The 16679-nt window shown below is 44.7% G+C and overlaps 1 protein-coding gene and 1 long non-coding RNA gene across 14 annotated transcripts in view; one reads left to right on the forward strand and one right to left on the reverse strand.

Annotated features, from left to right (window-relative positions):
* The window catches only part of LOC114003476, a 54580-nt gene that overhangs the window by 27668 nt on the left and 10233 nt on the right, over positions 1 to 16679 (forward strand). Inside the window, exon 4 of one of the 3 annotated variants that reach the window (XR_005565600.1) lies at positions 9028 to 13001. The exons of 1 other annotated variant lie outside the window; for it this stretch is intronic. This is a non-coding gene — a long non-coding RNA (uncharacterized LOC114003476). Of the gene's footprint in view, positions 1 to 9027; positions 13002 to 15859; positions 16479 to 16679 lie in introns of those variants that run through there. One more of the 3 variants, XR_005565601.1, reaches the window with a different exon arrangement.
* The window catches only part of TET1 (tet methylcytosine dioxygenase 1), a 96451-nt gene that overhangs the window by 21394 nt on the left and 58378 nt on the right, over positions 1 to 16679 (reverse strand). For 10 of the 11 annotated variants that reach the window (XM_039386700.1, XM_039386698.1, XM_039386699.1 and 7 more), the window contains 6 exons: positions 16110 to 16200; positions 15471 to 15564; positions 4320 to 4528; positions 3303 to 3453; positions 907 to 996; positions 348 to 485 (listed from right to left, as the gene is read on the reverse strand). In XM_039386700.1, coding sequence (XP_039242634.1) covers positions 348 to 485; positions 907 to 996; positions 3303 to 3453; positions 4320 to 4528; positions 15471 to 15564; positions 16110 to 16200 — 773 coding nt within the window. The remainder of the gene's footprint in view (positions 1 to 347; positions 486 to 906; positions 997 to 3302; positions 3454 to 4319; positions 4529 to 15470; positions 15565 to 16109; positions 16201 to 16679) is intronic. The other variant, XM_039386704.1, reaches the window with a different exon arrangement.

The following is a 16679-nucleotide window of genomic DNA, read 5'->3' on the forward strand; positions in this document are numbered from 1 at the left end:
CCCCATCCATACAGTGATCCCTGAGCCAGCCCATCCATACAGTGATCCCTGAGCCAGCCCCATCCATACAGTGACCCCTGAGCCAGCCCCATCCATGCAGTGATCCCTGAGCCAGCCCATCCATACAGTGACCCCTAAGCCAGCCCCATCCATACAGTGATCCCTGAGCCAGCCCCAGTCTGTACAGTGACCCCTGAGCCAACTCCAGTCTGTACAGTGACCCCTGAGCCAGCCCCATCCATGCAGTGATCCCTGAGCCAGCCCCAGTCTGTACAGTGATCCCTGAGCCAGCCCTGTCCCTACAGTGGTGCCTGGCTCGGTGCCCAGCCCTGCCCAGCCGTACGTACCACGGTGCTGCCGTTGTGCATGTTGTGGGTGTCCTTGTGTGCGTGGGCACAGAAGTCGATGCAGGCCGTGACCCCGGAGAAGGGCCGGCCCGCCTGGCAGCCCAGCCGGCAGTCGGGGCCCATGTGCTCGTTCTCCACCTGCAAGGACAGTACACTACAGCTACTTGGGACTCAAAGGGAGGGGCTGGGAGCCCCAGGGCCACCACCCCCCTTGTGACAGAGTGAAGGCAGCCAAGAAGCCACAGTGATCAAAAAGCACGTATTTCTCTATCAAACATGGAACACTTCTGGCTGGATGTCAGCGAGATAATCAGGTCAGCCAGACTCTAAGTGTCTTGAAACAGTGAAACCAATTTATTTACAGTATTATCTCTGAGCCTTTGTCACCTGTGCCCAGCTCAGGCCACAACTGAACTCTCTCAGTTCAAATCTGGAGGTGCAGTACATTAAAACCTGCCAAATGCCCCTGGAAGCAGCAGCTCTACAGCACCACAAGGCCTGGGGCTGCTCCTTGGTTTGGGACCAAGCTGCTGCTCAGAGCTGAGTGTCACACACCTACCTGGTTCTGGAAAGCTTCCGGAGCAAGCTTCTTATACACTGGAGCCACATCAGTAGCCAACGTTTGCAAATTATTTTCCAGAAGTTCCTCCTGCAGAGAAAGGCAACATTCAGTGCTGGAGGTGGCTTTGAAAGCATCTCAGCCAGGTGAGAGATGCCTGACAGCTCAGCCTCTGCCTCCTGTTTTATTAATCTGACTTCTGTCCTGCTGCCCTTTGTCACTAGCCATAAATGTCTACTTTTGCATGACCAAAACACCAAAATAGTCAGATATAAATCAACCAAATAACAGTGGAGGGTATCTGCTGGGGCAAAGAAACCCAGCACAGGGGAACTCATTTCTGCATCAGTTCTGATATGTGTCAAGGAGGGAGGTATGTTCTACACAAAACCAGAGGACAAAACTCATACCCCATTGTGAGCGGGGATGGAGCCTCAGGTCTTCTTTTAGTGTTTTGCTTATGGGCCTTAATCCACATTGACACAGCTCTGCTAAAAGAAGCCCAGGTTTCCACTACATTTCCTTTAACTGTAGGAGAAACTGCCAATTGCATTTAACACTCATTTCAGCTCTTAGGTCTTTTCTCAGAGGTACATTTCTCATACTGCAACAGAACTTTCACCAGGAACAGCTGTTAAGTCTTTTGTTCTTTGGAGGTGCAAAACTCAGGACTTTATGGAAATACCTACAAGATTTGGAAATAATATTCCTTTCCTTAGGCAAAGCCATATAAACTCAGAAGTAGCTAGGTGGGCTTGTATGGCAGCATCACATTTAAATTCTTATTTATAGATAGAATCTCCACATTCTTATCCTAAGTTTTTGCTTTTCCAGAAAAATCACCAACCAACTGGTGACAGACACACTTTGTTTTCCTCCAAGGACCAGGCTTTGAGACACAACCACCTGTGTCTTCAGTTTTACATTGTGTGGAAATGCAAAAACCAACAGCAGATTTTGTTCAAAAAAACCCAAACCCACTTGTCCCCATACCCTGTAAACACCAGTGTACAGAAGACTCACTTTTTTCCATGCAGTGTTCCCTTACAATACTCTATTTTTAACTCACACCACAGCCAGTTCATCAGCTGGAAACGCTGCCACAAGGGTTTCTGAACTGCACTGAAGGTAACATATCCTTCATTATCTATCCTAAGTACCATTCTTACCTAAGGATATTATACCTTTAACTCATCTCACCCCATACAGTGCTTCAAATGATCCAAGTCTTTCTGGACTTTCAACTATCTTTTTCTCAATTTGCTTTCTTAATTGAAAATTTAATTTTATTAATACTTCCTAGCTTTATGTCATCTGCAAAATCATCAATAGCCAGTATTTAGCTAAAAGAAGTACCTGCTAGAAAAAATAATGCCAAAAACAAGTGTGCCACTGAGCCTGCTCTGACCACAGACCTCCTGGAGCTGCCTCAGCTCTGTGTTTCCTTAGACACACAGGGAGGATCTGCCTTGGGGGGTTCCCCAGCTAATTCAAAGCATCCCAAACCTACAGAGGACATGCCTGCACAGAATGCTCCATGCCCAGCATTAGACAGAGGGAGAACCTGAACACACAGGGAATGGCAAAAGACAGAGAAGAAACAGGATTCCTAAAATAAAAGAAGCCAAATAAACACATTTTTCTATAAACAAATTCCCTCTTGAGACAAACAAGGCTGGGTTTGGCCTGTTCTGCCTTCAGCTCACAACACCTTTATTCCTTCTCCATGAAAATATTTTCAGAGTAAAACACTAATGGGGTTGGGTTTTTTAGATGTTCGTTACTTCACATAATCCATCATTAATTTCTGTGCTGCCTCAACCTTTGTGACATCACCGACACTCCTAACCAGCAATTAACAGAATCACTTCACTGCATCGTGTTTTAGTGTATCCATTCCTTCAAAACCATTTAAAAAACATGCTGGCCACAGAAATAAAACCAGTTTATTCTTGGTGACAGAGGAAGCCCAGGCTGTCAGCTGGTCCTACAAAAGTGGGAAAGCAGTTGTACCTTGGGGTTGCACATTTTCTGTGCCAAGGCAGAAGCCCTGAAGGTCTGAGCTACAGGCTTGGTCCTTAGAGAAACCCTCGAGCTGTGTTTTACACTTCCGAAGAGTGAACGTTTCACACACCTTACACAGGGAGCTAAACATGCAGAAAAGCATTTAAGGATAATTTTAGGGTATTTAAATACATAAGTGACACTGAGTTTTCACCCAGTGGAATAACGATTCTAAATACTACAGTTAAAAAAACTGCACTGGCTGTGTGTCTGTGATAAGCTCTGCACACGTGTATGAGAGAAACGGGGGTGAAAATCCAGAGATTTCACTCCCAGTTCTGAAAATCACCAGAAGATGTGTTTGGAGGGGAAAAAAAAAAAAGAAATCTTACTTGCTTAGGGTCATCAGTGAGAAGCCTAAACTTCCTGGGGTTTTTGCTCCTGGCAAACTTACAGCCATTGAAATACATACTCCATGAACAGCCAAATGAGAACGATGCTCCACAAGTTTCTGGGTCAAGTCCTTGACATGCACAAGTACGACTAGGAAAGGAAATAAAGACAGTCAGGTCAGCTGGCAACACAGCTCTTGGGTCTGGGGTTATTTAGGTCAATGCTATTTGCTGTTTCTTTTATAATACAGAGCATAAACCAAAGGAATTTATAAAATACATGGCTTAACCAGATATTTTCTGTTAAGGAAATATTCATGTGTAGAGGGCTGACTTTTCTCCCCAGGAAGACAAACTCAGCACCCCCAAGACCTAATTCTGGGAAATAAATACTCAGTCACAGCTCTATAAATACACACGTGCTACTTTCATTTTGAATTCTCCAGTTGGATAACCCTTTTATCCAGGAAAGTAGCCCTGCAACTAAAGGTTACCCCTAAATCCAATAGTTATTGTGTTTTGTGCAGCAATACCATTAACTCCAAATTGATCTGACTTTCGAAGTGGACTCTAAGAACACAAGCATTAGATTCAGGTCCCTGTACAGCTATGAGTCTGTGAAATGTGAGCTACACAGAGATCAGCACAAAGGCAGCACTGCACTTACAATATATTCTTATTAAACAAACTCAATTCCTCTCAGAGGCACAGAGAGGGAGATCCTGGGTTCAGGATCATGTCTGTTTTAACAAGTGCAATCCCACGTTGGTGGCAGCTCTTTGAGCCTGGTGGGTGTGCAGAGGGCACCCGGGGCAGCGTGCACAGAGCCAGGAGAGGAGCTCACGGCCACCCCCTCCCTGGGCACGGCACATACAGCTCCCACAGAGCCAGGAACGAGGCGTGACACGAGTGACAGCCGGTGGTTTGGGATTTGTGCATCCTTGTCCAGCTGAAGTGCTGCGTTGGCAGGCTGTCCCCGCAGAGCCCAGGCAGCCCCAGAAGGAAGAAGGGACTCACTCCTCGTTGAGCGCGCACCGGCGGCTCGTGGGGCAGCCGTACTTGCGCAGGCTCTGCGTCAGCTCCTTGTACAGGGTGTCCGCCAGCAGGTGGGGGATCCCCTCCCAGGCCAGGATCAGGATCACGATCACGGCCGTCTGGCAGTGGTGGCCCGCCCGCTGCCGCACCAGGCACAGCAGCTTCTCCTCGTCGCTGCTCCTGCGGATCACCTGCAACAACCACGGGGTTACTCTGGGAACAAACGCCTCCTCAGCTGCTCCTCTCTGGGATGGGTGAGGCCCAAAAAGCAAGGGATACTGCTGCCCTAAGAGTGCCCACCGGCAGGTGGGACCGGGACTGCGTCACACTCAGCCCTGGGCAGAACAGGGTTTTGTGTTGCTTTCTTACCTGCAGGAGAGACAGCAGCGTATTTGACAGGGGGAGGAGTATTTTAGATCTTGTACACATGCAATAAAGGAGATGCATTAAAAGGCAAATAACCTCTGGAAGGAAACAATCCTGAGACAAGAGATCCACTAAGAACCCAACAGTTACCCTGAAAATAAGGCAGAAAGTACAGTGCCAAACCCCAGAAGGCAGGTGTGTGAAAGCACACCAGTAAGGCACACGTGTTAGGACAGCCACCAGTGTTAGAGATGTCCTCACCTTGCAAATATAAGAAAGCAATGAAAACAGTTTGTGTTCTTAGTGAAGGAAACAATGGGATTTTTCACAACATATCCCTAGACTACCTCCATTAAAGCTCTCAGAGTGGTGAAGCTGTTACTGACCTGCATGATGTACAAAGCCATCATTGGCAACCTTCAAACACAGAGACTAACCAGTGTGGAACAGTACAATACACCACTGGATAAAAAGGGGAAAATTATCAAAGAACTAGACAATCCTACTCCCACATATTTAGGGCTTTGCCATAATCTGGAAGTCACATTTAAGACCGCCAAAAAAAGCAGTAAGGCTAGGTATTATAGAACATGGTCTCTGAAAATACATTATTTATTCTTCCAACACATTTTAGCCAGCGTGGCCTGTTCAAGGCCTCCAGCAAAGGTGTCAATGCTCCAGTGTGAAGCTCCAACCCCCTCAGGCAGTAGAGGCTCCATCCTCCTCCTCAGCTGGGCACCTGCAGGGTTCTTGCTGTGTGAGCACCAGCCCCTGCACTGCAGAGGCCTCTGCCAGCTCCATCTCAGCACGGGCTCTGGGCAAGCAGGGCTGGGCCTTCCCCCAGCCCCCTCCCCATCCACAGAGCTCCCACACAGAACAGCCCCAGTCATGGACGAGAAAAGCAGGAAGGTTCCCTCTCTCTTGGAATACCTCCAGATATCCGAGTGTTCAGGCAGATTCCCCCTTGGACTGATGTCAAAGCTGCTGTGCTGCCAGATGTGCAGCTGTCACTCTTGTGTGACCCCTGCCCTGATCACCTCTGAATATCTAAATCATCTGAACTCCTGGAAAGCAGGGAGCAAAGCACACCTGCAGTTCATCTGCCAATGAAAAGGGCTGCAGCAGATGAACAGCTGGAGAGGGCACCTGTGCAGGCTGAGCAGGGAGAGCAAGCTTAGAGTTCATTTGTGTCAAGAGAAAGTATCACCCTTCTAAAGCTGATCTTACAATCAGCCTTGGGCTTCATGAGAAAATGAGTGGCTCTGATACACCATTCCTGACAAGGAGTCTTGGTTCTGACCAACCTACTGACTGACAGGTCAGTATGTCTTATAAGGAAAGAAAAATAATCCAACTCATTTACATTTAAGTGAAGTTGGCAGCAAGTCTGTTAAGGCTGATCCACAATACAGGTTATTCATGTCAAAGTTTTACATTCCTGAGGCAGCAGTTCCTTCTAGCCAGAAGAACAATTTAAGTTTGTTACTCAGTGTGAAGTGATGCTTTTACTCTTTTTTTTCTCTTATTTTTAGACCAACCCAAATAACACAGTCTGGTACTGTACAATGTCAGGTGCCTTTTTTGAGTTCTCATGTAGCTCTAAACTGGAAAAACACAGTCCAGGAAAAGTGACAAACGAACACAAAGGAAATTTATAGTTTCCTTAAAACTAAGACCACACTTTCCTGCAGTTAAAAGTAGCTGGAATTGGCTTCATTGTGCATATTGTAGAGAATGCAATACTCTTATTGCACCCAAAACCATTTTACAATCCACCACCTTCTGGGCCACAAAGGCAAGTTCATGTATTTTTTAGTTGTGTGAATTTTACGTCTCTGGGTCAGTTACATCATCCACTCATTGGATCCTTTTGTTCCCAGAGATCAGCCCTTCTCTCACCTGTCACTGAGCTGGGGTGGTTCCTGAGGTGGAGCTGGAGCCACTCTGCTTCCCCAGAGGAACTGAGGATGCCCTCCCAGAGCAGTAAATGAACTGAGCCTCTCCTGTGCAATAACTAAACCCACAGCAATGCCACACTCTGGGTACAGAAAAAGCACTTTTGAGCAGGACGGCTGAACTCCAGAGTGTTTCCCCAGACTGGGGACAATGCACAAATCAGCTGGCAAACCTCGTGTCCAAAGGTTTTGGGTATTACTCATGATTTCTGTGATGTAGTTAACAACAGTGATAAAGTAAATCATTTAATACTTCAGTTTGTTTAATTTTGGTCCCTAATGCATTTACAAGGAATGAGAAAGTAAGCATTTGTTAAGCAGAAGAACTTAAAAGCTACATTTTTAGAATGGGAAAATAAAACTTTTCCTCTGCAATTACTTTTCCACACAAGCTAACCATGACTTCTGAGTGACTCACACAGAAAAATAACATGATCAACAAAACAGACTTGAACAAGTCTGTGCAGCATTATGTAACACTTACATGCAGCAAGCAAGAGGACAAGAGGAAACGGCCTCAAGTTGCCCCAAGGAAGGTTTAGACTGGATCTTAGGAAAAATTTCTTCCCAGAAAGGACTGTCCAGCCCCAGCACAGGCTGCCCAGGGCAGTGGTGGAGTGCCCATCCTTGCAGGGATTTAAAAGACTGTAGGTGTGGTGCTCAGGGCTGTGGTTTAGTGGTGGCCTTGGCAGCAACGGGTTAATGGCAGAACTCAGTCTTAGAGGTTGTGTCCAGCCTAAATGATTCTGTAATGTCATGGTCAGGTTTTTGCAGGTATGTAGGGCCACATTCCCCCTGAACTCATTTCAGCAACCACCGAATGTCATCAGTACTAAGTATCCATCAAGACCCCCACATTAACAATGAATACTGTTTCAGCTGTACTTCAGGAAAGGAACAGGACCTACCAAACTCCTCCACATGCTCCATCAGTACCCACCAGCCCTGCTCTGCACTCACACTAACTGGCATGAAGTTCCCTGCCGCCACTCCCTCCCCTGTGTGCCAACACAGCCGTGTCTAAGGCAAAAGGGAACACCAAAACGGGACTCAGCTCCTTCCAAAGAGCCTCCTTACACACACATATTGGACACACAGCACCACCAGGACCATCCTTGGAGGTGCCGATTTGGGCAGGACACTCAGTTGTTTTGATCACTCTCAAACCCCTGTTTTGCCCATCCCTCTGGTGCTGGAGTTGTGCCCCCACCAGTACCACATCCTGCATTCCTATGGCTGTCCAGGTGTCCTTGTTGATGTGCACACCCAAGGGAAGGCAGCAACTCAAGTGATTCATTTTCTCAGCTAGCCCAGGTATTCCCAGGTGGCAGGAGCTGAGAACATGAGCAAGCCTTCGAGGTGTCCCACAGCCAGGTGGGACACAATCAGCAGCTATTCTGGCAACATACCACAGCTAAACCTCTGCGCTACAAGCCACAGAGGCCTAAGCTTCCCAAAATTTCTTACCAGAAAGCACGAGCCAAATGCTATGGCAGGTTTATTGAAGAGGTGCCCTACGCAGTAGAATTTCCTCCAGCAATTTAGCTGTGGGATACCCATGAGGAAAAGTTAGATTTTTCACACCTTGCATACAAGGAGAGTGAAAAGGATGCTAAAAGTTCAAGAATACAGTAACAGGATGAGGTCAGAAGAGCACAGTTCAGCCTTATCATGATCCTGAGAGTGACAAACAGCAGTTGCCTCTGGATGTGCAGCAAGAGAGGCACTGGGATGCAGAGATGCTTCCCAGCAAAGCCAGGCACCTTCCAGCCACCCGCCAGCAGCTCAGGGGACAGCTCTCCCCCTGCTTTCCAAGCACTTGCCCTTTGTGCATTTCTCCACTCACTTCTAAATCCATGCAGCATTTTAACCACCCACTATGTTCCCAGAAAAGCTTAATTACAGACCATGTGACAGAAAAAACATGACCCTTCCTTGGTGCTGAGCTCACCCTCTGCCAGTGCCCTCCAGTTTAGCTCCAGGATGAGACTGGAGAACACAGCTCCATGCCACTGGACACTTCAGCAGCTCTGCCTTCTCCCTTCCCTCTCTGCCAGCCTGACCAGTCTGCACCTCCATCTGTCCTTCCCAGTCCTGCTGTGCTTTCCTGGGGGATCAGACTGACAGGATCCCAACCGGGGGGGCAGCACCTCTCACAGAGGCACAGCTGTGTTCCAGGTTTTCTCTGTTCCTCCCCAGTAGTTCTCACCAGTTTCTTCTGCAGTTTCCATCACAACTGGACAATGAAGCTTTGTCTAACAAACCATCATCTCAAGCAGTAACAACCCAGTGTCCACCACTGAGTACACGGAACTAGAACACTGCTTTTTGTGTGACTTTACCGAGTGATTTTTATCTTTTATTTTCAGTGGCCATTCAGTCAGGATCAGAATTCGTGATGTCTGTCCTTGCTCTTTGTTATCCTGAATGACGCTGTATCAGCAGCACTTTGGCACTGCAGCATCTCCTGCTTTTTCAAACCATTTCTGGATGGATTGCAATGAACAATCAGTAAAGGCACACTGTCAATAAAAGCTCCTCCAGCTGTCCAGCTCCTTAGCAGGAGCTCTAGAACAAGGGATAAGTCCACAGTGAGTAAGAATGCCCCCAGCCATGAGCCAGCCTGTCCACATGAGCATGGACACGCCTTGGGAAGTAGCTCAGTCCAACTGCAGAAGCTCCATGTACCAGATGCTGAATTCCCCCAGGGATGAGAAAATAACTTTCCAATTACAATCATCAGAAAGAGTTGTGTTAACTTCAACATGATTTAATCCAGACACCACTAGCAAAGAGCACTAAATTTTAATTGTGAGTTAAAAACACTGCTATAAATTACTGGATAACCCCCCCCAAACAACAGAACCAACAAAAAGGTACTTTTAGGTTTTTTTCACCTCCATGTGGTTCCACTGCAGTATTTCCTCCAGCCCATTCTGAATTTCTTTAGTCAAATAACTGTGTCTCCTTTGCAGGATATCAGTAGTTGATTTGAAAGTGAGAATATATTTAGCTGTTCCCTGTAATTTCCTGGAACAGGAGACTCCTTAAGCACACTGTGGCTCCCAGTTTTCTAACCTGCAGATTTTGCCTCTGTACAGAGTCCGTGTATGGAGACCTCTGCTGAGCTCCAATTCCCTAATAACCTACACCAGGGTGCTGGTCACACCTGCTGCTGTTCACCTTAACACAGCTTTTCTCTTTCATTTTTACTCTATTAAAATATTTGAGTCATTCTTCATGTTAAACAATATTAAAATGCTTTTATTTACTTCCTAAACCACATAAATGTTTTTAATAATTCTGAATCTCAAAGTATTGCAGCACTTAAAGAATGGCTGTACTTCGGATGATATTCCAAGCACTTTTGTCCCAGATAAGCTCCTCTAAGCCTGCTCAGCTACACACACTAACCTGTTACAACACTAAGGCAAGAAAAGGATGCTCTAATACAACATTGTCCAAAAAGGTGAACAAACCCCCCATGAACCACCCTCTCCATCTGCTAAAATTCATTTCCTTCCAGACTTCTCCTATGGAGAACATGATTTAACCATAAAGATAATTCAGTAAATGAAATAAAAGCGTGAAGTACAGTAAGCTGTTTAAAGCAGAATGGAACTGCTCATCCTTCCTGGCTGTCCAAGATACAGCCAGTCCAGCAGAATTTGAAGTCCTTTTCAAATCTATTGCAAGAATTCCCCACTCTCATGTCCCAAGAACATGACAGTTCCACTGTCCCCTCCCTCACAGGCACCAGAACCTCCAGACCACATCACTGCAGAGCAGGACACAGCAAATGAGCATCAGACAGCTTGTTTCCTTGAATAAATCACATCTCTTCTAATACTAACAACAGCTGATTTGTAGAGAGCCACAGCAGGAGTAACTTCTCAGTTTTCTCACTTTCTCAACTCAAGCCAAACTAGCAAACTGCAAAAAATATGTGTCTGTAGAAGAGTTTATTGTTATTATGGCTCACTCAGCATTCCACGAATTGTAGTTTCTGGTATTTAGCTACAAATTCCCATCAGTTCAATGATCTAGAAAATCTTGATTGGAACAATGGGCTATCTAAGCATTACTTTCAAAACATTAATTTCAGTGGCTAATATCAGGTTTGTGTCTGTCCAGGACTGTAATTTCAAGTGTAACTATTTTAAAAGTATTTGTAATGAGGTTTTTTATCTATCTTTATTCTACCACTGGGTTTTTTTATATGGCCTACTAATAAACAAAGAACATCAAGAAAATAAAGATCTGTCAAGCTATAAATAATAAAAAAAAATAAATCAAAAGAGGCCAACAGTACACAAGAATTTAAGAAACTACTTGCAAAAGGCATAAGAGCCCCATAATACTGTATTTTCAAACAAACTGGGGCCATCAGCAGTTTAACAGAATCTAAAAGGTGAGATCATCCAAATGTTACAAAAATAATCAAAACACCCTCAACTAACAACAACAACAAAAAAACATTCAAAAAAGAGAAGGCTCAAGATGATCACAGACAAGAAGTTTGGGAAGATTCCCATGTCAGAAACCTTCACAGGGACAGCCAAGGATTTTTTCTGAAGTTTAAAGCCCTGTGGTTAAGGGACAATAGTAAAAGTGGTTAGAGGACAAGAGTAAAAAAAAGAATCCAAACCCAAATACCTGAGTCCCCCAAACAGCAGTTATCTGCCAAGTTCAGATCATATCCAAAGAAACTCAAGGAGGAAACAACTAGAGTATTAAATGTGATGTGCACTGTCTTGATTTATCGTGCATTATTACTGGAGGGCCTCGAGATTCCCAAGAGGATACAGCTTCGTAAAAGTCCCTGGAAGAACTCAGTGCGGGGCAGGGCCGGGATCAGTCCGTGATCCCTGGTGCATGTGGGGCAGGGCCGGGATCAGTCCGTGATCCCTGGTGCATGTGGGGCAGGGCCGGGATCAGTCCGTGATCCCTGGTGCATGTGGGGCAGGGCCGGGATCAGTCCGTGATCCCTGGTGGATGTGGGGCAGGGCCGGGATCAGTCCGTGATCCCTGGTGCATGTGGGGCAGGGCCGGGATCACCCAGCAAAGCTGAGGCGCAAGGAGGGCCCATCCTCAAGTGCCAGCCCAGTGTTCCTGGGGGTGTTTCTAGATTTCCACCAACCCTTCATTGAGGTCCCTTAGTGAAGGCTCTCAAAGCACCCCATTTGATTTGGGGCAAATCAAAATACCACACTGAGCAAGCGGTGAAGAGCCCTGGAAGAAAGGCTGGTGTGTCTCCGCTGGGAGCCCCTCGGCCTGTTTGCTCAGGGTAAGTAACAGGATGGCACCATTTGGTTATGACACTGAGCAATTCAGGAGTGAACACAAGCACCACCTGCAGAGAAATGAAGGAGTTCTCACTGCTGAATGGGCTGTACAATGGCAGATAAAATTCACTGTAGATGTGTGCAGTTAATGCTCAGGGTTGGGCATTACTATGCAGGAATGAGAATCTGGCATAATGATAGAAAGCACCATGAAAATGCCAAATCACTGCTCTGCAACAGCAAAACAGCAAAAACAACTGCAAGGAATTACTGGGATAGAGCACGGGGCTGAAATCATTATTGCCAGCATTTTAACTCCCAGAGAACAGGAAAGAAAAGGAGAACTGAAGATGACAACATTTATGACAAGCAGCCAAACAAAAGCACTGTCTGCAGCTCTGGGAAGCACAAAGCTGGGAGTTACTGGAACCCAATTGGGCTCACACCTTGTGCCACTGTCATTGCTGAGCTCAGCTTTTTGCAGAGCTGGAGCCTTAAAAACTACATTGCAACTCCAAATGAAGACATAAGGTAGCAATGATAGCTTAGGTGATCCACGTCAACATCCACTGAAAGCAGGAGAAGGAACTCACAGGAAATGGATTTAATCCAGAAAACATTAAGACCCAGAGCTTGGCCCCCTCTGAGGTCAGTGACATGTATCCAACTTAGTGCTGCAGGGTGATGCCACATCATGATGTCATGAACAACTGACATCAACCCTTCCATAGAAACTGAGGTTAACTGTAATTCACCTTCAGACAGAGCAGGAAACCCCCAAACCACAGCACATCTGTAACCAGCTCCAGCACCGTGGGGAACAGTGAGTCCAGTCACTCATCACTGGCTGGTCGTAGGGAATGCACAGAACACGAGACTTTTCGTTATGTGAACAGCCTACCAAGAATGACAGGCCAGTAATTCCAGTACTTCAGAGCTTTTTTTTTCCCTTTCATATATTCTGACACCGTGTGACGCCCTAGATGAAGCAAAAAAGCCAAAGCAATGCAAACTGAAAAGAAAGAAGAGTACATTTACCTGGCATACGTCCCAGAATGGTAAGTTATTTTCTGATCACACAGTTATCACCTACAGTTATCCACACATTTGAAGTTTGGGGCAAGACTCTGTTAATTCTGTTTTGACATAAAAGTAAGACAACACAATTTGCTGCCTCCTGCAGTGAAAACAATTGCAAGCTCTTCTTCCCAGTTCATGTGAGGGTCAGTCTGGTGCCTGCACATACTACAGGCACAAGGGTTGAAACCCTAGGCAGGGTTTACTAAAAATGTTTAAGTTTAACTAACAGGAGCATTCTTGTTCATATCCAGAAGGACGAAGTATTGCCCTAAAATATAATACATTAAAAAATACAGAAGAGATGCTTATTTCTTATCAAAACAGTGAAGGAGGAAATATTCTGCAGGTTTCTGGTAACGTGAAATCTAAGGAAGAGGATGTCAGCTGCTTTGGGGGAAAGGAGTCTGTCTCAGTAAGTGTTTAACATACTAGGGGCATGTTTGAAAGTCACTTAAGCAAAAACAACGTAGGAGACAATCAGTATGATGGAATGCAGACACTAACAGAAGAATGTATGGACACAGGTATTTTAGAAAGCCTCCTTTCATCTTAAAATGTTTCTAAGGAACCAGTAAGGCAAAATCTAGTGGAAACAGGGAAAATTTGGGAGAAATAGTTCAACATGATCAACAGATACATTCAATTTTGTCTCCATCACGTTGCTCTCAGCAGCAGGTCCCCCAGGAGCCCTGAGGGCAATGGGGTGTCCCCCTGCCAGGCAGAGAGGAGTCTGCCCCAGGGGACACTGCAGAGGAGTGAGGGACAGTCTCTGCAGCTGCCAGAACCTCATGGCTGCAAGGACCAAAGAGACAGCAAATGCTTTCCACACACTTTCCAAACACTTGCAAACAAATCTCACCATCGAGTTTTTTTGGTCTTCACCAAAACCCAAATATGCTCCTTAAAGGGATTAAAATTAGCATTGCCAGTGAAAAGTTAATGCAAAACATTAAGAATATCAGCCCAAAATGTGGATTTCATACAGGATGGAAGAGTTTCACAGAGGAGGGACCAGTGATTTCCTTCCCTCTTGTACTCAACAGTCACACAGTAACAGCAGACTTGGAAAAACGTTCATCCTCTTTAGGTGTGAACTCCCACACAAAGTCACTGCTCCCCAGAACTTCAGTTAAATGAACATTAAATCTTATTCACAAACAGCAATGTGAAAATCTCAACTGCAGAGCAGGTCCCATACCCCAAACCAGCCCTTTCTGTAGCATCCAGTGCTGTCTGTCACACTGTACACACTGGGACACCTCCAGCCATGCACAAGCACAATTAATGCCATTTTTGTCTTACAAAAAGACAGTATGTTGATACTGGCAATAGGAAGATCAAGGTTAAAACTTAGTTTTAAATGCCTTCTTCCTTTCAACTGCTCACAACTGTTTCTAGGGTAAGATTTTTAACTCCTGTCCTCTGTTAAAACCGAGTGTTTTACTCAGCTGAAACACTGAGAACAATCTTTCCATTCTTTTTGGGTCAGCTGTTTATGAAAGTAGTTTTACAATATTTTTTCTTGGATTCTGGATTTGTTATTAAATATTATCTGAAGCACAAGCACATATGTGCTTCCCTTCTGAAAAGCAGTTTATGTATTGAGTATGACAAACACATTTTGACTGCTCCAAACATAAGCAGTATAGGTTTAACATGCAAAGTAGCTCAGGTACAATATGCAATAATCTTATTTTTGCCAAGTCATTACAGACACTGCCCTACAACTGCAGTTCCCATCACAGTTTTTTTCAACAAGTCTGAAATTTCTAAATACAGCAACGCATTTTTTTCTTTTAACAACCAAGTTTGTATTATTTTCCAAACCTCAGTTTACAAGATTTCCAGTCTACTTTTTACCTCCCTCGGTGGTTTCAGCAAAAATTAAGGACAACCAATTCTTTCCAAGCTCTATCCTGGAGCTTGTGTCTGTTACCTCATTTCCTGGCTCCAAGGAAGCAATGTGAGACAGGACTGTGATGCAAACTAACCCCAGCACACCTTCAAATAGAGAGTTCAGTTCCTCAAAGAGCAATGAACTCCTAGGCATGTAAGATTGAAATTCCTCATCCATCACACTCTTTTCTTCAGGTGTTCATACCAGTAAAAAGGGTTTTAAAAAATTTTACTGGGTAGTTTTCCAACTCTCCTAAGCAACCACTTTCACTCCAACTTTCACACACTGTCAGGGTGTTCTTCCCCTTGGTCATCTCTGCTGGCTCTGTTAAGCCCCTCTCTCTTACACTCATTCAAACCACGAATAACAAACAGCACCACACCTTAAATTAAAACAAATTGCTTTTCTAAGTTTCATCACTCAGGCAGACTTTTCAATCAATTAAAGAACCAGATCTTCATTAAAGATGAGATTATATTTGCGCTCAAGGACTGCACGTCTTGATATTTAAAAGCCACACAAACGACTTTGATTTATCATAAAAACTTACCCACTTGGCAATTGGACACCCCTGAGAGCTTTTTCCTTCCTTTCCCGTATAAACCACTACCTCTATTCTTACAGCGCTTCCTTTTGCTCCATACCTGCATTTAAGAGAGTTCATGAGTAAAACAAACTGCTGTAGACCATTTTAAAACAGGAAACATTTTCAATAAAATAAGAATAACCAATTTATTATTACTTTACTGAAAACAGAACAAAAATCTTTATGAAGTCAAAAAAACTCCTTTTCAGTTTAAAATCCTATTTGCAAGAGTGGTTTTTAACATCTCTCTTCTGATACTTCTGCCACCAAGGAAATGTTATTTGGGCAAGAAAGTGCTACCTGCATGTAAATCCTAGTGCACTCAGTCACTGATGTGACCTTTTTCTTTCCAGTTTGCCACAGCTTCTCTGCATGTGGGACACGGGAAAACCTGCTTTTGCCAGCTGCTGATCTGTCCTTCTGTTGACACCTCAGAGCACTTGAACTGCAATCCTGCAGTCACAAGTGCTCAGAAAAGACACCCAAGTTTGGAACTGAAACCCTCACCTCGTGCACACCTGAACATCATTTCTGAGAGCTCTACTTCTGCCCTGTTTAGACAGCCAGGAGTACTGTGAGCCTTAAAAGCTGAGTTTTCCTCACCTGTTCTCCATGATTTCTCTCACAGCAGCAACACTGGGTCCTGTCCCGAGGTGTGTGTAATAGGGGCCTTCATCTTTCTCTATAATTTGCTCTGTAAGCAGGTGAAGAAAACTAAGTTGGCACATATGAAATTTATATACTGCATTAAAAGTAAACTTAGAAATGGTTTACAGACACACCTTGCAAATGAAATCACAATACATCAAATCTGACCCTGAAATGTAATGAACAGAGAGTAGGACAGGCTTGTTTCCTCAGACAAAATTTAATACTTTTCTCCTCCTATTAATCTGCTGTTATTTTTTAATGTTATAAAGTAACCCTAATTATAGAAATATTTTGCATTCTTCACAAATTTTCATTACAGGAGCTGGCATGTATTGACTAAGTAAGATTCCCAATATCCTTGTCGGTAGGAAAACATTATTTCATTTTAGACAGAGGGGAATTTAGGGGAAAAAATAAGTTAACTGATAGTCATATACTACAGAACAGAAGACATAATCCAGGCCTCTTAACTAGCACCCTGTTGATTCAGAACGGGAAAGCAAAGATAACAACAATTGTACA

This window comes from Pipra filicauda, unplaced genomic scaffold, assembly GCF_003945595.2.
Source record: "Pipra filicauda isolate LSUMZ 115617 unplaced genomic scaffold, ASM394559v2 scaffold4_size7858003_pilon, whole genome shotgun sequence".
NCBI lineage: Eukaryota > Metazoa > Chordata > Aves > Passeriformes > Pipridae > Pipra > Pipra filicauda.